A 20,895-nucleotide genomic window follows, 5' to 3' on the forward strand; every position below is an offset into this window, starting at 1 on the left:
GGCCGTGGCTGTGATAATTTCTTACCCTTGCAGTTCACCGGTCTGATCAGTTCGCTGGCCCTGCATTGACAAAAAGAGACTAGGTAAGCCGATTTCTGATTTTCCTTGCTTTCTTTTTACCCCGGGGATATTTCTGTTCATGATATTTGGCTATATTCAGAATGATCTTCAGACTTTAATCGAAGATCGCTGAATCTATATGCTTTCTTATACGACTTTTGACTATTCAACGCTTGTACAAACCCTAACTGGAAGATACAGATCTATTCAAAGCCATTGTTTGCAGTTACATACCCGGCCGAAAGATATCCTGGTTGAACTAATATCAAAGTACCGACTATTTCGCAACATCGGTCTTTTCGGTATCTCATATGGGCATTGATCGCCGACGATAAATAAATTTGCCATTGCATATCGAGTCAAGCCGCACTGCTCTTTGGATACCTAGCACAGCCCTCGTGTCCCACGGGTGGAACCAGTGCTTAAACGGAAGCGCTCAGGAATATGCCATTCCTTGGCCGAGAGAAAGGCCGCGGGCAAAAATCACGCAGGTCGGAGGATGAATTCGTAGTATTTCTCCAAGGAGTAAGTTTATCTTATGCCTCCATCATTGCGCAGAGCAATCCAAGGACTGACAATGAAAAAAAGATCCCAGCTCATTGCCGCTGGCAAGAGTTGAAAGATCTAGTGCGACAGACAGCCCTACACATCCGCCAGGCCGTAGTATATGATGACAGCCACGGGTTCCCTACCGGGCTGGGACAGATCATCGTCAAAAACGAGGATGAAGCATGGAGAACCTATCGTACGTTCTCGCTCTTCAGTGGAGCTAAGATTTGAATCTGACAGAATATGCAGAGCGATTATCAACGAACGGATGGGAGGGCCAAAGCTTGGTCGTGACTCTAGCACGCACGAGTGCTCCCACGAAGCCTATCGCAGGACCTACAAGAAGTCCACCAGCCATGATCCAGGGCTATGTGTCAGGTCATTCCACTCCTCCCCGATCTCATGGCAATGTGGCTATGCCTCCCTCACCAGTATCATCCGAGTACGAATCCCAACCTCTCTCCGTTGATAGAACTTCAATTAACAATTACTAGATCCATCCATTCAAGAACCTCAACTTTTTACTCTGAATATGCACCAATGATGGCACCAATGCCAATCCCACCACAACAGTTCATGCCATTGATGGATTCCACACACTGCTTCCCGCCTTCTCCACTGATGCATTACGATGCACCCCTCGGCTGGGGCATGATGCCATACCCTGTATCACCCAGCCAATCTCGCCACGACTACACAGATGGCTACTCGCGCTATGAGCCATACAAACTGTGGAACCATTCCGACACCAACATCTCGATCTACGATATGACTCAGAGGGAAGTGCACGTCCAAAACCTCACCGCAGCCGCAACAGCCACCGACCTACGGCGCCTGTTACAGGGCGTTGGCATAGTCGAGCAATGTAGCGTGACCCCGACGTCTGATATCTCGACCCAAGCCCTAGGCTATGCAATCATGCACAGTGCCGAAGATGCCAAGCGCGCCGTGACCATGCTAAACAATATGAGGTTCATGGGAGCTCACATCCGCGTGAAGATGAATAATCGCCCTGGTTTCAAGCGAAGTGGAAGCTATGAGACTGTAGCTCATGAGAAAACTGATTTGCCGGATCTGGTGTCTTGTGACAGGGGTTCGGAGTATAGCGAGTATGGCCAAGATGTCTCTTTCAGGAAGCCTGTTGAGCCTAATCAACCTCTCGTTGTTGATGGCTCAGGATTACGGAGCAGATCTTCGGAAATGCTTTCAGTTTCTGCGCCGACTTGAATCTTACCTCGATTCGTTTTGGCTTTGTCAGCTTCACGGTTTATTTAACTTCTTGTTGCATATTAATGTTGATGCCCAGGTATATTAAGCTACCTTACTCAGTAGATAAGATAGTCGGCTTTGCTTCAAGTTTTTAATTCAGGATATTACCTGCATCGTCAGGTTGGAACTGTTAATGTTTATAGATCTGTGATTAAGTGGAAGTGATGGGAGTTGACGAAGAGACCACTATCTACTAATAATATTCCCCGTTGGAGCCTTAAGATTTAGGCAATTATCAGATAACAGGTCACCTGACTGACATCATAGATCTCTTCCGATTTCTCTGTAAACCTCGCTAACTAGTCAAACAACCAATTCATTTGCAAATTGCTAGAAGTTTGAGAATCGTTCGTCATTCTGTATATTCAAAAAATGTCTTCATTTTGATCCAACGTTGAACTTCCCTACATATCTCGGCGCGGGCATAAATAGCTCTCCACGCTCAGCACCATGGCGCATCGAGCTTCTTCAGTACTCCCTCCCTTCGCTAAACCTATATTGTTTTCACCAATCCTCCTTACCCGAACTCTCCGCACAACAATTAGATGGCAAAGCACTGGTACGAAACATGACGATGGTTCTGCGGAGCAAACGCCAGACTTATCCAATTTGAATCCACCGCCTGAGGACTACGGCCGCTTTATCTTCCAAGACAAATGTACTGTTGCGATGCATGCTGGAGCAGGTGGCCACGGATGTGTTTCATTTCTCCGCGAAAAATACATCGAGGAAGGCGGGCCAAATGGAGGCGATGGCGGTAGTGGAGGTGGTATATACATTCAAGCTGTTGAAGGCTTGACTAGTTTACATAAGTTGGCCCGCAGGGGAACTATCCGAGCTAGTCGAGGGAGAAACGGCCAGGGTAAAAGTCGTGGTGGCAAACGAGGCGATGATGTGCTCATTCAAGTGCCTATCGGGACAGTAGTGCGGGAAGTGGACCGATACGATCCCGTTGCTGATGCGATTGTTATGAGGCGACAGGCGAGAAGGCAGGCCGAGGAGAGGAAGAGGGCGAAGAAAGAGGAAGAAGGTGAGGAGGAAGAAGAAGAAGATGATGATGATTTCGTTCCGATCAACTATGATCGCTGGGTTCTTTATCCAGGATCTAACCCTTCTGATTTCCTCACTGTCACTTTTCCCGACCTTAAACCGCGGAGACAGGCCATTGCGGCGATGGAGCCCCAGAAGCCCATCTATCTTGACTTTACTCGACCAATGGATAAACCCATGCTATTAGCAGCAGGTGGTGCTGGCGGTTTTGGAAATGGCCACTTTGCCACGCGCGCGATGGGACGACCAAAATTTGCATCCCGGGGCGAAGGCGCCATTCGCCTTGAACTTGACTTCGAGCTCAAGCTACTGGCAGATGTTGGTCTAGTCGGCAAGCCTAATGCTGGCAAAAGTACCCTTCTACGCTCCTTGACCAATAGCCGCACGAGAATCGGAAATTGGGAATTCACTACTCTATCGCCTCACATCGGCACTGTCATCGTCGATGACAATACCGGCCGTCCGGTGATAGAGAGTAAAGGAAGGATTCCCCGCACACGCTTCACTATTGCAGATATTCCCGGTCTAGTGGAAGACGCCCATCTCGACCGTGGTCTTGGACTCGGCTTCCTTCGCCATATTGACCGAGCAGGCATTCTGGCATTTGTCATTGACCTAAGCGCCGGTGACCCAGTACATGAGCTCAAAAAGCTATGGCATGAACTTGGCGCGTATGAGCGGCAACGTGATACCGAGCCCGAGCCTACATCTACGCGGAAGGGCGTGATTGATTGGAATTCGTCTTCCACTGGAGGACTCGAGCAGTTGCAAGACGAATCTCGCCATCAATCACTGAATAAGCCGCCCCGCGCGCTTCCTTTCCTTAATACACCGCTGATCCATACCAAACCATGGTTTGTCGTGGCCACTAAGGCTGATCTGGAAAACACCCAGGATCAGTACAAAGCCCTGCAAGAATATCTCTCCGCTGTTCAGGCTGGCACAGTTGAACACCCTTCTGGACATTCTAATGGTTGGAAGACGGAGGTATCTGCTGTGCCTATCAGTGCGATTCGAGGCGAGGGCGTCTCGCGCATTCGCAGCCTCGTCATGCATCTTTTGGATTGCTACTAGAGTTAAATTAGCGATCTGACTACTTCCAGATGTGAAAGATGGGTCCAGATGCCAGCGCAACTCATCTCGTTCTGTCCAACTGCTGCAGCATCGGCCTGTTGTGCCAATAATATCCTGTATCATATCTCCGGTGTCCTTCTCGCTGGCTGGACCAAGCATATATATAAAAATCTCAACTATAAACAGAGAATTTTGAGACGTCATTCAACCTTGGAAGTCAATTACAAGTACACATAGTGATCTGCACATCAATTTCCTATGATATCCTGCTATCGTGTATTGATTATTACCTATGTAACTAACCAAAACATGCGTCGCAGGAATTCTCATTCCAGTATTTGGATAATATCAATAGTAACTTTGATCTTGCTTCTTGGCTTATCAATATCTCTCAATTTGATCGAACTGAAGGTTTCTTCACCATCAATTCACTATTTAAGGATAGACTGTCCCTCATACCAAAAGAAGAAGAAGCCTTGATCCCAATCTTCCAGCGTCTACGGAACCTGTCTACTCGCCTTTTGTTAGCCAATACCCAACACAATAAACAGCGCCATAAGGAGTGGATCGGTCAACTGTAGCCTATACCTAGGTTAGGTATTTTCAACTTATTGACTACATAGGTTAGCTGCCCATGCGCCCACTCATTTCTCAGACTTAGTAGCTAGTGCTAAATGCGCTTTGGGGCTGCTGAAGATATTTAAGACCAATCAAAGATAGGGTCTCATAAGGTGATAAATACTATAGTTCGGATATGGTCACATGACCTCGACGTTTATTCACGATCTCTTTCCTCGGCCGTTTTCTTCGAACAATTCAGCCATGTTGCCCCCTAGGTCTGCCATCGGTCGAATACACATAAGACCGGTGTATCCACCTCGGATACCCGGCTACAATGTTAATATCCGCCCCTTCACTCAAAATACGAAGCTTCTTCTCGCCCGGCCGCCCGGCCGTCCTCAATTACCATTCCTGTCACCACTAGCACCTACCCGTTTCCTCCCACCGCTATCAATTCATCTTCGCCAGCATTTCGCACGACTGATATCGACAGAAAGCCGCAATAGCTATAAGCGACGTTTCTCCCGCGGTCTTAAATTTGGCTTGTCGTTCTATGCCATTATCGTCCTTTTCCAAATCATCCAGGTGGGCGTATACCAAGAAGACATCGAACACGAATGGCCTACTCCTCCGGAATGGAGCTGGAAGAGCCGTTGGTGTCTGCGATCCGCGCAAGCCTTGCAACACCCTGATCATATCGGCAAGATGATGACCAATTGGCCGATGGTAGCTGGATATCTACATGAGCTTCTAGAGCGTCTGGAAAATGTAGATGGCGAAGGCAAGGGGTTGATTGAACAAGATGAAGGTGGATTTCTGGTTGAGGGTGTCGGACGAACAGGATTCGACATTTCGGCTAAAACTGAGCCGTGGCGCCGTGGATACTTCCAGACTCTCATGGGAGCTGCAAAGGCGGCGGAGAATCTGGATGGATGGTTGACTGATCGTAAGCAGCGCATCTCAGCTCCGGCAGAGTATGTTGTTGGTCCGTCAAATCCCCGACCAAAGCCCATGCCTGCGGCGCAGAAGACCATACCGCAGGAGGAAGATAGCGAGCCGGCATCTCCACCCCCAGAGACATTTTACATGAAGATCCTCACAACGAATGGTTTTGATACCAGGCAGAAGCTTGATGCTGCGCTTGCATATGCTGATTGGCTGGATTTCAAGGGTCTGGGTGACACTGCCGGTGACATGTATAAGTGGGCGCTTGATATTGCTGTGGGTGGCTTTGAGGGCGACGTCAGCAAAGTCGTCGACCTCAAAACCGGAATTTTTAAGAGTGGCTCTGAATTGCCCTCGGAGAATCTCATTCGCGTCTCGACGGCGCTTGCTGTTCATAGTGCACGCCAAGGCAACCTTCCCACAGCACTCTCCCTCTTTACTTCCATCCTCCAGGCTCGACGTAACCTGCCCTCTTCTGACTCTCTCCCCTTCAAATATACACCTCCTGCTCCACCAAAGTCAAACGACATATTCTCCTCTCTATATAAATCTCTCAAAACAGTTCTCATCCCGGTTGACTATCCACCACCCCAACCATCAGGCGACACCCCGCCCTTGCGCACCGCCAGCTCCGCATGTGACGAGGCAGGCCTGATGACATACATCGGAGAAATCATCTTCGCCTCCTCAGCACGAGACCAAGGTCTGTCTTGGACCCGCGACGCAGTCGAAATGGCAGAGTCTACGTTGCTAGATCTTCGCAGCTCCTCCGACCAAGAATCCCGCACCCGCTGTGGACAGTGTCTGAAAGTCGGTCTTGAGAATTGGAAGATGATGGTGTCTGCCCTTGTGGCTCAAAGCCAACGAGAGGAAACACAGAGCGCCGAGCAGGCGAAGAAGGCATGGTTTGGCGGCCATCGTCATGCACGAGAAAAGGCTGCCGAGTTGCGTCGTTGGAAGGCAGAGGAAGCTATTTTGGATGATCGAATTCGAAAACTGTTCCCTATATTAGAGGAACAGTCTGGATTGGATCTTCTTTCTCCGAATAGCTCCTTGTTTGTTTGAAGTATCTTGCATATTTAGCATTATGGAAGGAGCGTCTGGTGTCATACTTACTGCTAATGGCCTGAGGCCATTACTTCGGAATGAATTTAGCTTTCTTGTATTAGTTTGATCATATATTGAATGAAATTACTGTATACCACCATCTCAAGTCCTACCAAAAACAATCCAGCTGGTCTGCACATGGCCATCACAACCTTGGATAGCATCTAATTGATCTTAACAATCGCCTTCCAGAATTGCTTCTGTGCCCTTGGTGAATTCAGTCACTTTCGATCCAATCTCGATGACCTCGCCAGCACCATCGGAACCAAGACCGAGGGAAGGGAATGGATACAGGCCCTATCGGATATCATACCAGCATCAAGTGGAATATTACTCGGAATTTGTAAACTTGACGATCATTGTGTCGCGATAGCTCAAAGCTGTGGCCTGGAGCTTCACAAGCACTTCATAGTCTCCGACCTTCGGCATGAGCGCCTCCGTGAAGACAACGTCGTTGAAGTCGTTCCGGCTATTCTTTAACAGAACTAGGTCATTGATCTGTTATCTATATAGTCCATTTATTTAGGGGATACCGACTCATACCCCGTGTCATCTTTGGCTCTGGGATTTAAATGCAGCAATTACTGACTTGTCTTCCAACCTCGTTTGCTCCATTCAATATTTCGAATTCGTTCGGAGTGCCGATAAATTTTTCTCAATACTGTCAAGTGGAAGACTCAAAACATCTTCTCACTTACAAATCACTAGAGCTACGCAAATTACTCCATTTGGTCGGACCCCGAATCCCATGATTTCGGAAACCGAAGTTATCCCGAACTCAAGCTCACAAGAGCGTAAAATGATATGCAGCTGAATTGCACAATCAATGGAGGTTTCAAGAAAAAAATAAACATGTTACAACGACCTGGACTGAGAAATAGTGCATGTGGCTAGGTGAAGTTCCGTGGTTATTCAAGCAACCACGTCTCCAGCAGTCGGTATATAAGATACGAGAGTTCCAAGGTGTTCAAGATTCTTAATAGATAACGTTGCTTTGATGAAGCTGAGACTATTCAGTTGGGCAGAGCCGTATTGTTCTTCCAATGATTCAGCAACAAAAAAAAATTCTAAGATTTTCTTTATTGTCACTCTCCAACATAACCCTGAAATAGTCTCAAATCAAACATACATAACCACCTACCAAGCTACTGGACTTCGTAGATGGCCTAGTGAGCGGAGAATATCCACTGAAGCCACATCTCAATAGCTGTCAGCCCTAAATTGGTCAATTGTTTGGTCAAATGGGAAGAAATCCCCAAAAACCTGAGACGATCATCCTTGGAAGCGAACGCCCCACTTAAGGAACACTATAAGTTTGGAATTGATTTGTGTACATTTGAAAATCCATCCTGCCTAGTACAAAAGAATATAATGGGGCCAAATGGTCAGATAATTGGACCTGCCGAAGTTGATAGCTACTATAGGTATCGGACTTCGGAGTATAGGTTGGACTTTCCAAAATCAGCTACCGCCGCTTTAATGAGGGAGTCAGGCTAAGTAAATTTCAGTCCGGGTCTAGACCAACTTTCAGCCTCCGGGCCGCTAAGCCAACTCTAATATTCTAACTTATCAAGAATTTACTATATTCTGTTAATTTCAACCTCTAAAAAGATGATATTTTGTGAATGTTTGGTTTTACTGGAATGGTAAATGTGATAGAATGGTAGGAACGTATTGATATTATTTCGGAACTGATTCTTGGAGAACTCGGGGTTGTTTCGTGCTCGTAACTCTTATAGTCCCTACTTCCTAAAGTCACGAGATCAATTCATAGATGCCTCAAAGCTCCATTAGACAGGTAATAAATAGGCGCACTAAAAAGCATTTAAAGTCACATGCTATAAGGTATCTATCGACTTTGAGAAGAGAGTGGAACTAGATACCAGAATGGTAGAAGATTGATACGCTGTTTGAAGCTCTCACAATTTTTGGAAGATCTTTCGTATGTGCTTGCTGAGAGCCCAGTCATACTACATGGTGATGAGTGGCTGGTTCGATAATATGGTCTTCACAGCGGACATCCAAGCCTTCAAATAGTTGGCGCTCTTACAATCATCCTCCAAGATTTCAATCTGGTAAAGCATAGACCTTTCCGCAAGTATTGCAGATCACTTTTCAGCCTCACCATATTTAGGGGACGAAAAAGGCTAGCTAGTTAAGATAAACTAGTCCTAGTCTAGTTCATAAAGTTGATGAAAAACATTCGAGACCTAATTAGGAAAGCCTGAATACTCAGATGAGGGCGTGCTCAGTTATACTCAGTGAGCAAAAAGCGGCAAGCACTGAGCACTAAATCGGACGAGGATAAGCCAAGCAATGGGGAAGAAAATCCACTACATACTCCGTAGCTGAAGGAGCTTTCATAGCTGTCAAGATAAAGTACCCGTAGAAATGGTCAGGGAATTTCTGGTTATTTCTAAAATTAATCAGTGAGATTCTCATTCTCTCTATACGACCTATTTTCTCGGGTAAAGAAGTCATTTGAAGCCATGTTTTCATTATCCTGTTCAGTAGCTTGTGTGGAGAGTAGAAATAACAAAAGTTGACAGTTGATCTTTCAACGATGAATCATCCATATCTACAAATATTTGGTCATCGTGAGATATGCTGCTGAGATCGGAAGACTACCATTCGTTGAGATTCAATGGTATCGTTCCTCTCGCTGCTTCTGGCCCCATCACGCCCTGGAATCCTTTTAGAATCCTGTACCGTGTTTTGTGTCCCGCATATTGGTTTCAACGGACATTTCCGAGCCTTTAGGCTACTTTATATGGGAGTTGCTGATGGACCCAGTTGCCACCAGAGTGGTTAATTTACGAATCCCGACTTAAGACTTTTTGCATATACAATGATTCTGCCCTTGAAACACACAAGAAAAATTTCCGGTACCGTCTACTATAACTCAGCCATACCAGAATCAAGGCCAAGAGCACCCTCGCCATGCAATTGCCTTGTAGGCCCCCACTGGTGCTGCTGAGCGTTGCCTTTTTGTTATCAACAGTCGCCTCTGTCCCAACTATTAGGACAACAAACTCAGTACACGTCGACTCACTGACTTTTCATCCGTCAGCGAGGGATATTTTTGCGAGAGATGATAATCTAAATCAACTAAATCGTCGCTCATTACCTACATCAATCACTGATTGGGCACTATGGAATGTTTGGAAGGTCGCCTGCAAGAAGAATCCAGCCCCAGTCCGAAAAATCCCTAAAGACACCACAAAAGGAACTCTTGTTGAAGACAACGTGTTTCAATTCGACCATGATGATGACTGTGGCAAAATTCCAAGTATCGTTCAACTGAAGAGTAAACTTGGGAGTGGCACAATAGCGACTGTCTACAAAGCCAGCTACGGACCCGTCAGCGGGAATAAAGAGGACGTTGCAGCAAAGATATCGTCAGGAAATGATATGGGTGACATGATTTTCGGAGCAGAAATAGAGTCAGTAATGGCAGAGCAGAGCAAGAACGTCGCTACCGTCTACGACTATTTCTATGTTCCAGATACCAAAGAGGCATTCATGCTCATGCCCATCGCAGAAAGTGACATGGGAGCGCAATTTCCAATTTTCGACAGGTTTTCCACGAAGAAAGATCTTAATGAGATGTTCAGGCAGATCCTCACTGCTATTCAAGTCATGCACACTCCCAGGGCAGATCTATACCCCAATGGTGTGATGCACCGCGACATCAAACCACAAAATATTGTGATGTACGGCTCCACACCAAAGATCTCAGATTTCGATTCAGCGACAGGCGAAGAGAAATCTGAAAAGTTTCTTATGGGAACCCCAGGGTTCATGGCTCCCGGTATGTCTTGAATTTGAATTTTGAATTTACTCTCACCGTTCCCTGGCTAATCATATATATCCAGAGGTCGTCAGAGCGAAAGCATACGATAAAGGTGTCGATATATTTGCTTTAGGGATGATGTGGATAGAGATGAACATCAAGAAGGCTCGAGGAGAAGCATTTTACAAGCTTTGGAAAGCTCTCATCAACTCAAGGGACGGCGAGAAATGGCATACCCCTGCAGTGGTCAAGACCATTTTGACTGAGCAACTCGGTAATTCTTTGAGCAAAAACGAGTTGGAGCTGATGTCAAATGTTTTATGTGAGCCTAGCACCCGGTACGACATTGATGATTATTTGTCCCAGTTTGAAAAGCTGGTAATGGGTAAATAAACGCTATGCTAGATTAATTATCAACATTTGAATGTCATAAAGAGTAATTAGTAGCCTACAAACTAGATATTCAATAAAAAAACTTTGGAACTACAACCCAGGCAGAAGAGAAAACTTTCTCACAAAAATTTTTTGTTACAATGCGATTTTGAAAGATCTCAAAACAATGTTGATTCAGAATCGATACCTAGATAGATAGATACAAGTTCTGGAGGCACCTGTGGCCGACTGACTCGCACATAATTCATCTATACATGTAGCAAAACATAGTAATAAATCCTTCCTAGTCTGCAATCGTCCATAATAATCAGGATTTGCGCGATTTTGATTCGGGAAACAAAAATCTCTCAGCCGAACGTTAAAGGATCACAAGCTTTTAAGAATTCGAAACATCGATGGATCTAGAATGAAGGATTAGTTGATATTACCCACTTTAGCCTTATGATCGTCGATGGGGGCTAGATATGACAGGGGTATGACTGCGAGCTCATCTATAAAGTCTGAATATTTGATACCAGGTTCCTCGCAGGCTTCCAAAAAAAAAAAAAACCAGAGGTTATTCTGTTCAAGTCTAGCTTATTTGGTCCGCAACATTCATAAATATTTCTTCCGGTCTCTTCTCTAACTTCTTTCATCGTCGCCATTGTTGAGTCTGCAGGGCTTACTATTCTTATCAGAAAATTTGAAACTTGAAGGATAATCAATTTCCAAGAAATCTCACCATTATATATAAGACAATTCAAATCAAACTAGATCTTAGCAGAAGTATGGCTACCAAAATACTGCTCCCACCTGGTGGATTTTACGATACCTAGGTAGAAAAAGACCTCGGGGATACTGTGATTTTCTAAGATAACTTTTAGTTGACCTGTTGGAGATCCGGAGATTTCAAATATGGGCCGAATACCACAAAGCGCATTATTCACTCCGCCAAAGGGTTCTTCCAAGGTTCCAGCCATCTCTGTATCTCTAACAGATTTTCTCTCAGAAAGTCTCGCTCTCTCGTTTAATAGCGCAGGCTCAAAAGTACCGGGGAAGATCAATTGAAAATTCCGCCAGTGGGCTATTGGCAGATATTTATCGACTCCTAGGTTTTTATGACATCGGACTAGCTAACCTCGGAAGTATCTAACACTGTTTTACATTTTTGTCTCATTAACTTGCCTACAGATAATTTCGCTGTCTTCAAGTCTATCGCAGCATCGGGAGGCACAAATGGTTTTTCCATTCAGCACAAAGCTCTTTGTGATCCTTTGGAGTCATATTAAGCTACCTTGTTCTACTTCTTTGGATGTTAAGGCGTTGATCGTAATAAATAAAATATTGGCTTCTGGAAATTATACCTGAACAAAAACTCATTGTGAGGCACTGAAGAAAGAACTTCTAAGAGAACTCTAACACCGCAGGAGCTATATGGTATAAAAAGGCCCTGATATCACCGCCATCGCCTTTTAATCACTAACAAACATTTGAAGAACATCTTAAACTCGAAGCTAAGTAATTTGATCCTAGCATAACACACCACTATCTACAAATATCTATTCATCCATCTCAACATCATGGATTCCCGTCATCAGCAATCCGAGGAACGAACTCCTTCCGAACGCGGCCGCTTAATCGAGAATATACTTACAGTGTTCAAAACATCTACTAGGGGACTAACAGAAAACCTCACAAAACACCGATATGAAGAACTAAAGAGCTCTCTCGAGGCTGTGCCCCTCTGGGCAATTCCTCTTATCATCGCACGGTTTCCCCATACACCAATGGTATTTGATAATATAAATCTCCCAGAGAAGCATGGTAGGTGTGCTCTAAGCTGGCCATATAGAGAAGAACTAGTAATTGTGGCTCTTTTAAACCCACTTGATCCATTACATTGTATTTCGAAGCCCGATCATATTGATGGAGTAAATGACGCCCATGGCTATTGCAGCATCTGTGATGACAATCAGATCCCCTTCGGTGCTATTGTGTCTGCTCTCCCATGTGGACATTACTTCCATACGAAATGCCTTCTGGATCAAAAGTATCCATCTTGTGTGTGCTGTTATGAGCGTATCGATAAGTTGAGAGAACTCTAGGAGTGAGGTAAGTCTTGAGTTGTGGTTTTTGAGCTTTTCGAATTAGTTTGTCAATCACTAAAAGTATCCAAGTTTATATTTGAAGCATGATGTACATACTTTTAAAGCCCTGACGTGTTCGTTTCATAATGAAATTTTATATTTGAATTGGAGTTTTCGTACGGACAGACCTATGTACCGTTTTTTCCATGCCACTTCTTGACATTCCCCTTCCGTATTAGTGCTCACCCCCTTGCTGCTTTTGCTCACTGAGTAGAACTAAGCACGTTCCTGAGCATTAAATAGGCTCCCTGATCTGCTCACTGAGTATTAGGTGACACTCAGGGAGAATACAGTGAGTAGTCTGATTCGCTCACTGAGTGAAATCTGAGCGCCCTGCTTAGCTCACTGGGCGAGCTAAGCTAGCACCTCAATAAAATGCAACACACTAGTCCCGTACTTTCACACATAGGTTGTTTACATTATCCCATCAATAAATGTCGGGTTTCACTGGAATGGTCGTTTATCCCAGGAGCCACAGTCCTGTTCAGGGGGTAATCTTACTACGCATTTTGTTTAATTAGTCTATCGATTCTTATCTCGGGATGTAAGCTCCTAGGAAACACTTTATTTAGCCTAGGCACTAGACAAATTTACACCACGATTTCTAATATTACTTCGCGCTAGATCAGAGGGACTATTCTCCATGATATAAGTGAGCGCGAATAACAAGTTACCTCGCCAATAAGCGCAAAAAGACCTTAATACTACTATTAGCAATTCAATGTATACTGGTGCTTAGAAATATACTATAAGACGGAAATCATTAGCTTCCACAAAGCTTATTCCTAGTAGCTAGCCCTAACCTACTACGATAGTTTCCCGGAAAACTCAATTTCTTTTGGTGAGCCAATTATCTAGGAGTCCTAGGATCCTAATTGGTTTAAAAATCCCTAATATTACTGTTGAACATTTGTCAGAGAAAGTGAGGGGGTTTAATCTAAATATAACTTACACTTAAACACCCCCGTAGTCACAAAACTGTGTTCACATTCTCTATACATCAAAAATTTGTCTAAGTAATATAGAGGAGAGGAATGATCTCTCCACTCTAAAGCAAGTTCACTCTAATATTCTTTTCCGAGATTGTATAACAACTAATCTTATGCTAAGCCTTTCGCTCACGATGACCGAACTTGTAAATCTCAATGCTTCTAGTGTATAAAACGCATAACTTGGGAAGCATAGCTTGCATGCCCCATTAGAAATTTTAACACTCTAATTTCCACAAGCTCGTCAAATTATGAGCTCAATACGGGATATATGTGGTCAAGACGAAATAATTCAATTGGCTACCTAGGCGGGCCAGGTCTGGGAAGTTTCCAGCTGGACAAATCAGCCTATGATGGACTTAATTGTGCTCGTAACACTTTCCATCGTCAGCCCTAGCAAACTATTCGCAAGCTTCTCCTCCTTGCAATAGTTGGCGTGGAGCCCAGGAGTGTTACCAAAACAAGTGACTCGGACCAATGTCAAAGCGCCGCTGAAATCGCCTGCGGAGAGCTTTGCAAAACCATCCTTGACTTGTTCCTCTGTAGTGCTATCCTTGAGGGTCCACCGGGCACCAGTCGCCTTTTCTAAAGCCGTAACAATCTCTTTCTGGTTTGTTTCCACAGAAGCAACATACAGGTATTGGTTGCTCGTCCCCTGTGGATGCTCGAGAACAGATATAACCGATTGGCCGAGCTGCTTTTCGTTGGTTAATGTGAAGTTCTTATCACCACCATCCCAGATCGTCGCCGTGAGATTTTCAATATCGAAACCTAGGAAGCCACTTCGAATACCCTAAGTAATCATAGGAGGGATTAGGGCTCACTCGTGTATATCATCATCTCATGAACCACTTACCCAGTCGAACAGACCAGACGTGGCAACTGCAGTCCAGGTGAGTCCATATGACTCCTTGCTCTTCAGATATTCGATCAACTCTTTCTTTGCACCAAAAAGAGGCAGCAGCTGGAGTACAGCATCGTTCTGGCTATTGCTTGAGAACTCTGAGGGAATAAAACGTTGCACCCCAGCCCGAATAGCTGCATCGACAAAGTCTTTTTGCTCGTGAAAAGCGGCTGCTCCCACTGTTGAAATCACCACATCTTGTCCCTGAAAAGCAGTCTCCAGACTGCTCCCCGAGAATTTGATCTTAAGAACTTTAACTCCACGGGGAAAGACTGCTTCGCTTTCCTCACGAGATATGACGGTGACGTTGAACTTCGAAGAGCCGAGAAGGGCTTCAAGAACTATTCTGCCAATAGTGCCACTTGCCTAAAAATGTCCAGTTCACATTAGCTTCTGTTAGTTCAATACTTCATGAGCACACATACCCCAACGATCGCGACATTTTTCAAAAGAACTGCCATTATAATTCGAAGACTCAACTGTCGTTACAATTGGGAGTGGTCTAAATGAAGAGATACTTTATCTATTTATATACTTGATTGCGCTTGCATTGATGTCCTCCATAAGAACTTGCGACTTGTAACTATACACTTCGCAATTACTAATAATGCGGGTTTATTGACTTTTTGTCCGCTGTGGCCAATGATACAGGTTTATTTATCTTAGATCTCCACTACTTTGTCAGCTTCTGCGCGGCTTTCCTCTGAATTACCGCTCTGACCAACTACATCCACATCTAAATGGGTACGGTGAAAACATACATGCAAAGAACTCTCTAATGGCTCCTGTCACGAAATCCTGCCTTGAATGCCGACGTCGCAAGATCAAATGTGACCGCGGTTTGCCTTGTTCGTATTGCGTCAAGGTAATGATCCGATGTACTCACCCACCGAAGAAAGCCAACAGTAAGAATCTGGCTACTCGAGTTGAAAACCTCGAGCAAACTATTTCTACTTTAAAGTATACTTTATCTCATACCAGCCATTTTGTTCAGCAACAGTCATCACTCCAAACGAGTGTATCTCAAGGAGTAGATACAGCAAAGCTGCGAGGTGTGCGTGAGCTACCAGAGGCGTCTACGCAGTTCCAGGGATGCAAACTTGCTCCAGAAGAGCGCTTCATACCAGAACTTCAGTCTCAGCATCCATCATCTGAGGACATAGTGTTCCTCTGGCAGACATTTATCGACCGAGTACATCCTATTCTGAAAATAATCCACGCACCAAGTGTTCAACGCCAAATCACCGATTTCCTGCAAGATGGAATTCAATCTGCTAGCCTACCAGTCCACTGCTTGCTGCACGCCATCTACTACGCGTCTGTGATAACACTGTCTGTTGAAGAGTGTAAGAATATCTTTTATCAATATAAGCAAGATATTTTGGAAAAGTAATTCCAGCTATTCATTTACGTGAGGTATCTTTTGCTGACAGAGAGTAAAGGTACCGAAAGACAATCCAAAAATCTCTTGCCGAAGCAGATTTCGAAACTTCAGCAGATCTGAATGTCCTTCAGGCATTTGTCCTCTATATTGTAAGCTTTCGTTGAGCTATACCTTCTCTTACTAATAGTATACAGGTGTGTGGTAGATTTGATGAGCATGGCACTGATGTTAAAAGGCTAACTAGCATTGGGATCACGATGGTTTTAAACAATGGCCTAAACAATCAGGTTTTAAGCCAGAGCACACCGTTCGAAGCCGAGATGCGGCGACGACTTTGGTGGCAGATCTTCGTCCTTGACGTTCGGATGGCAGAAGATGCTAGATCCGAACCCTGCATTCTGGAATCACAGTTCCGAAACAAATTTCCGTCAAACTTTAATGACACGATTCTCGATCCTCGTATGAGTCAAGTACCAAAAGACCATTCCGGCAAGACTGAGATGTTGTTTAGTCTCATTAGGCTCGAAATCAGCTATTTTTGCCGCCTGATCCTTTTCTCTAATCAGTTCTGCGAACGAAATTTGTACCCGATCATGTGCAGTTCAGAAAAGTGCGGTGCTATTGATCGATTCAAAGAGCGTATAGAGCTAGAGTACCTTGCGAATTGCGATACTTCTATTCCACTAGACTTTTTCACCGCAGAATCTAGCCGCTTGATCCTTGCCAACCTCAAGCTTACAGTTTGCAAACCACGAAGTAAAAATGAAGAATCTCAGCAAATGTTCACTCAAGACGGTTTCCGTGGAAATTGCGTGGATATTCTTGAGCGGGCTCGGGCGATGCGGCTCCACGAGCAGAGCGAGCAATGGCTATGGCTTTTTCAGAGATACGTTGAGTGGGGTCCCTTGGCGTATTTACTCATCAACCTTTCCCTTTCGCCGAATAGTGATGGAGTAGATGTTGCCTGGAGGGTGGCTGATGATATTTACCAATATTGGAGCGCTCATAGCGGACCTCGAGAATACCCTGGGTATACGTATCTCCAAGAGCTTTATGCGCAGGCCTCACTTACAAGGATAATAATGCCTTTGAGTACGGCCAGTATGACTGGCTCGTTGCCATATGAGCAAAATGCCCTCGAAGAGCCATTAGGTTTCATTAGTCAGACTGACGAATCCCCTGATATGCCTGTACTATGCTCTCAAACTATACAGCAAGCGGGGCTATCGGACCAAGGAAACGCTAATAATATGAGCCGACTTATGAACATATCCACGGTTAGAGAGATTTTTGAAGCCCCCAGCAGCGGTACAGCCTATCAGTGGAGCGCAGAACAACTGCTTAATCTTTTTTTTGAAGGGTTGGACTTGGAGCAGAATATGGCTACATGGCTTTAGCATTTGAATCCGAAAGTACAATTTCAAGAAAATAAGCTTGACAAGAGGCAAAGTTTCAATGTCATGAGTTCCTACTACATTTCATATGTAACGAACCAACGGCTAGATAAATGATGTCTTTAATCCAATGAGAATCTTGGAAGTGTCTAACATATGGGGGTTGCTGGAATATAGTAATATAGTATATTGCAGAGGGGGGGGGGGGGAATACTATTTAAGCTAATTAGAGAAATGTCAGATTTAGGCTGAATTAGCAGACTGCACTAATGAATAAGAATGAGCCACTCAAATATGTGTGTGTGTATATATTCAACCAGAATGGAATGTGGCCTAACACCAACTCCAATGCTGACGAATATGCACTTAACTGTAGATAGCCAACTTGGCTGTTCCATATTAGTAAGTGTTGAGACTACGGGAGAAAATTAGTGCCTCAATGAGAGTGATTCAGATTCGTTAAGAAGATCGAAGAACTAAAAGATTCACTCCAAGTCTGTCGAAAGCGGCGAGTGGTGGCAGTATGCCACCATCTCATCTCAACAGTAAGTATACACACATACAGTCATTCTTGAATACTCTGTTTCTATTTGCCCATTCCGATCCACCTTGTTCAGCAATATCTACTCCCTTTTAACAGTTTTTTACTGTTAGCTGAACTTTGCCTCACTGTCAGCTGAACTGTAGACACGGACTTATTGGAGATAGAGGATGATGTAATTGAATATGTTGATTATCCAAAGAAGGAATGAAGCTAACTACTTATATTGCTCGCGGCGTGACTTTGATAAATAAATACTGATTTCCATGCAAAGCCTAACGTACTATTCATTACATTATAAAACGGCATTATAGGGCCGAGTGCTCCTTTAGGTATAGGCTAAACGTGGACTGAGTGCTTAATAGATGCCTCTGAGTAATCAGTGAGATGAGTAGCTCAGTGAGCCTAAGCCCGACTGAAATTTACTTACTGAGCCTGACCCTGAGCGCCCTCATAAAAGCGGCGACACCCGAAATAGGAAATCCCCACCTGGCATGGAAAAAACGGTACGTAAAGCTACCTACATACTTGAATTGAACCCTAGATACATTTGATAACCACGCAAGATCCGAAGGATATGAGATATCCTTTCAATCATTAAATACCTCTTGAAGCCTTGAATACATCACTTGAACCTGAGAAATCTCTAGGGTTTTCTCTATCTAACTCTCTACTGTAATATATCTAATTCGCTTCTGATGGCTATTTCGTTCCGTCCTCAGATCAGTGTTGGCCGATTTCGGAGCATAACATAACTATTTCTACAATAGTTCGCGAATATATTTCAATAGCAATAATCCAAAGACATAGAATTAACTATTTTTAAGTACTTTACAATCCTTTCAATAATGAAAAGAGTCATAAATAATTATCTTAACTATCGCCCTTCAAAATGACTAATGGTGGATCCGCCCGATATCGCCGATTTTTATTTGATTGACTCTTCTTGTGCTTCTCTTTACTCCAGATGCTCGCTGTTAATTCATCCCCTCGTTCCACAATGTCCGCTCTCCGTGCGGTATCACGCAGTCTCCCCCGTGCATCCAAGCTAGCTTCCTCAATTCAATCACCGCTCCAGCGACGATTTGCGGCAACAGCCACCCAAGATGTAAAGGCACAGGTGCAGGTATGAGTCAAATGAAATCTCAACAATACAACCAGTACAAGAAATTGACTGTTCTCAAGAAAGAGGCAGCTCTGCCTAACCCTGATCCCACCTCCGACTCGGTCACTGCGTCATTCATTGATGAGCGCGCGCCGTTCATGGTCCCGACCTATGTGCGCCCTGCGCCTATGATGATGAAGGGCCAAGGTTGTTACTTGTGGGATATGGAGAATCGCCGATATCTGGATATGACTGCTGGTATTGCGGTAACCTCTCTCGGTCACTGCGATCCCGAGATTTCTCAAATAATTGCCGAACAGGTGCGTTTTATTCTAGTTACGAAGCTGCTGCGTTCAATTGCTCATGTCTATGAAATTACAGGCCGAGACTCTGATCCACGCTTCGAACCTTTACCATAACCCTTGGACTGGAGCTCTGAGTCGATTGCTTATTAACCGAACCCGCGATTCTGGTGCGATGCGCGATGCGTCGCAGGTCTTTATCTCCAACTCTGGTACCGAAGCCAACGAGGCTGCCATTAAGTTTGCTCGCAAGGTCGGCCGATCTATTGACCCTTCAGGAGCTAAGCACGAATTTGTCTCCTTCCACAAGTCCTTCCACGGCCGTACAATGGGTGCGCTGTCCGCTACTCCGAACCCCAAGTACCAGACTCCATTTTCGCCCATGCTCCCTGGCTTCAAATACGGTAACTTCAATGATATTGAGCAGCTGCAGACTCTTGTCACAGATAACACATGCGGTGTTATCGTTGAGCCTATTCAGGGTGAGGGTGGTATCAATGTTGCTACTCCGGAGTTCCTTGTTGCGTTGCGCAAGCGCTGCGACGAGGTCGGCGCTGTTCTCATCTTTGACGAGATCCAGAGCGGTCTTTCCCGTGTTGGTAGTCTCTGGGCCCATGCCCACCCTTCCCTGGCTCCTGCTTCTGGAGAAGCTGCCCACCCAGATATCCTGACTACTGCCAAGGCCTTGGGTAACGGTATTCCCATCGGAGCGACCATTGTCTCTGGCAAGACTGTCGCCGAGCACATTAAGACAGGAGATCACGGTACCACCTTTGGTGGAAACCCGCTCGCCTGCCGCGTCGCATATCACATTGTCGAGCGTCTCAACGACCCTGAGCTTCAGCGCGCTGTCCAGGAGAAATCTACCCTATTCATATCTGGATTCCAGGCCCTGAAGGAGAAGTACCCCGAGGTCTTCACTGAGGTCCGCGGTCTTGGTTTGATCCTGGGTCTTCAGCTGTCTCCGGCTTTCACAGCCAAGATTTCTGATGTTATCACAGCTGCTCGTGAACGCGGCATGTTGATTATCAGTGCCGGTGATGGATGTCTACGCTTCGTCCCTGCTCTTACTATCACTGCGGAGCAGATCCAGACTAGCTTGAATATTTTGGAACAGGCCGTTGAGTCGGTTGTTGCCAAGTCTTAGAGCATTGTGACCAGTTTATATAATCAATATCGTCTATAATGGCACTTGTTTATACCATTTTCTTTTTGTTAATTAGCTAGCAGTTGCCGAGTGTTGTATAGATAGAGTTGATGCAAAAAGTGTTCAAGTAATTTCCCTAATTTCCTTCACTTCGATTATAAATTTCTGTGCTATAACTTCCATTAGTTCAATGTTAAGTTGC

General features: G+C 44.8%; 8 protein-coding genes across 8 annotated transcripts; 7 read left to right on the plus strand and 1 right to left on the minus strand.

The window, feature by feature from the left end:
- Nucleotides 1-504: 504 nt before the first annotated feature.
- Nucleotides 505-1,836, plus strand: N7495_003140 (RNA-binding protein; the record flags this gene model as incomplete). Its single annotated transcript, XM_057205809.1, has 4 exons — nucleotides 505-585; nucleotides 649-805; nucleotides 859-1,051; nucleotides 1,104-1,836. 4 exons carry the CDS (start codon nucleotides 505-507, stop codon nucleotides 1,834-1,836), a joined length of 1,164 nt encoding a protein of 387 aa, XP_057066416.1.
- A 492-nt stretch (nucleotides 1,837-2,328) lies between these two features.
- N7495_003141 (GTP-binding protein Obg) lies at nucleotides 2,329-4,002 on the plus strand (the record flags this gene model as incomplete). Its single annotated transcript, XM_057205810.1, has 1 exon — nucleotides 2,329-4,002. The coding sequence occupies one exon, from the start codon at nucleotides 2,329-2,331 to the stop codon at nucleotides 4,000-4,002; it is 1,674 nt and encodes a 557-aa protein (XP_057066417.1).
- An 822-nt stretch (nucleotides 4,003-4,824) lies between these two features.
- On the plus strand, nucleotides 4,825-6,573 carry N7495_003142 (uncharacterized protein; the record flags this gene model as incomplete). The annotated part of the gene is made up of 1 exon (XM_057205811.1): nucleotides 4,825-6,573. The coding sequence occupies one exon, from the start codon at nucleotides 4,825-4,827 to the stop codon at nucleotides 6,571-6,573; it is 1,749 nt and encodes a 582-aa protein (XP_057066418.1).
- Nucleotides 6,574-9,555: 2,982 nt separating this feature from the next.
- On the plus strand, nucleotides 9,556-10,801 carry N7495_003143 (kinase-like domain-containing protein; the record flags this gene model as incomplete). The annotated part of the gene is made up of 2 exons (XM_057205812.1): nucleotides 9,556-10,426; nucleotides 10,491-10,801. The coding sequence occupies 2 exons, from the start codon at nucleotides 9,556-9,558 to the stop codon at nucleotides 10,799-10,801; spliced, it is 1,182 nt and encodes a 393-aa protein (XP_057066419.1).
- A 1,559-nt stretch (nucleotides 10,802-12,360) lies between these two features.
- N7495_003144 (uncharacterized protein) lies at nucleotides 12,361-12,619 on the plus strand (the record flags this gene model as incomplete). The annotated part of the gene is made up of 2 exons (XM_057205813.1): nucleotides 12,361-12,570; nucleotides 12,596-12,619. 2 exons carry the CDS (start codon nucleotides 12,361-12,363, stop codon nucleotides 12,617-12,619), a joined length of 234 nt encoding a protein of 77 aa, XP_057066420.1.
- A 1,640-nt stretch (nucleotides 12,620-14,259) lies between these two features.
- Nucleotides 14,260-15,281, minus strand: N7495_003145 (aromatic alcohol reductase; the record flags this gene model as incomplete). Its single annotated transcript, XM_057205814.1, has 3 exons — nucleotides 14,260-14,709; nucleotides 14,773-15,186; nucleotides 15,246-15,281. The coding sequence occupies 3 exons, from the start codon at nucleotides 15,279-15,281 to the stop codon at nucleotides 14,260-14,262; spliced, it is 900 nt and encodes a 299-aa protein (XP_057066421.1).
- Nucleotides 15,282-15,598: 317 nt separating this feature from the next.
- Nucleotides 15,599-17,601, plus strand: N7495_003146 (transcription factor domain-containing protein; the record flags this gene model as incomplete). The annotated part of the gene is made up of 3 exons (XM_057205815.1): nucleotides 15,599-16,209; nucleotides 16,263-16,353; nucleotides 16,399-17,601. 3 exons carry the CDS (start codon nucleotides 15,599-15,601, stop codon nucleotides 17,599-17,601), a joined length of 1,905 nt encoding a protein of 634 aa, XP_057066422.1.
- Nucleotides 17,602-19,139: 1,538 nt separating this feature from the next.
- On the plus strand, nucleotides 19,140-20,693 carry N7495_003147 (acetylornithine transaminase; the record flags this gene model as incomplete). The annotated part of the gene is made up of 3 exons (XM_057205816.1): nucleotides 19,140-19,265; nucleotides 19,325-19,564; nucleotides 19,626-20,693. The coding sequence occupies 3 exons, from the start codon at nucleotides 19,140-19,142 to the stop codon at nucleotides 20,691-20,693; spliced, it is 1,434 nt and encodes a 477-aa protein (XP_057066423.1).
- Nucleotides 20,694-20,895: the final 202 nt, after the last annotated feature.

This window comes from Penicillium taxi (genome assembly GCF_028828555.1).
Source record: "Penicillium taxi strain IBT 34144 chromosome Unknown utg000002l_segment0_segment0, whole genome shotgun sequence".
Taxonomy (NCBI): domain Eukaryota; kingdom Fungi; phylum Ascomycota; class Eurotiomycetes; order Eurotiales; family Aspergillaceae; genus Penicillium; species Penicillium taxi.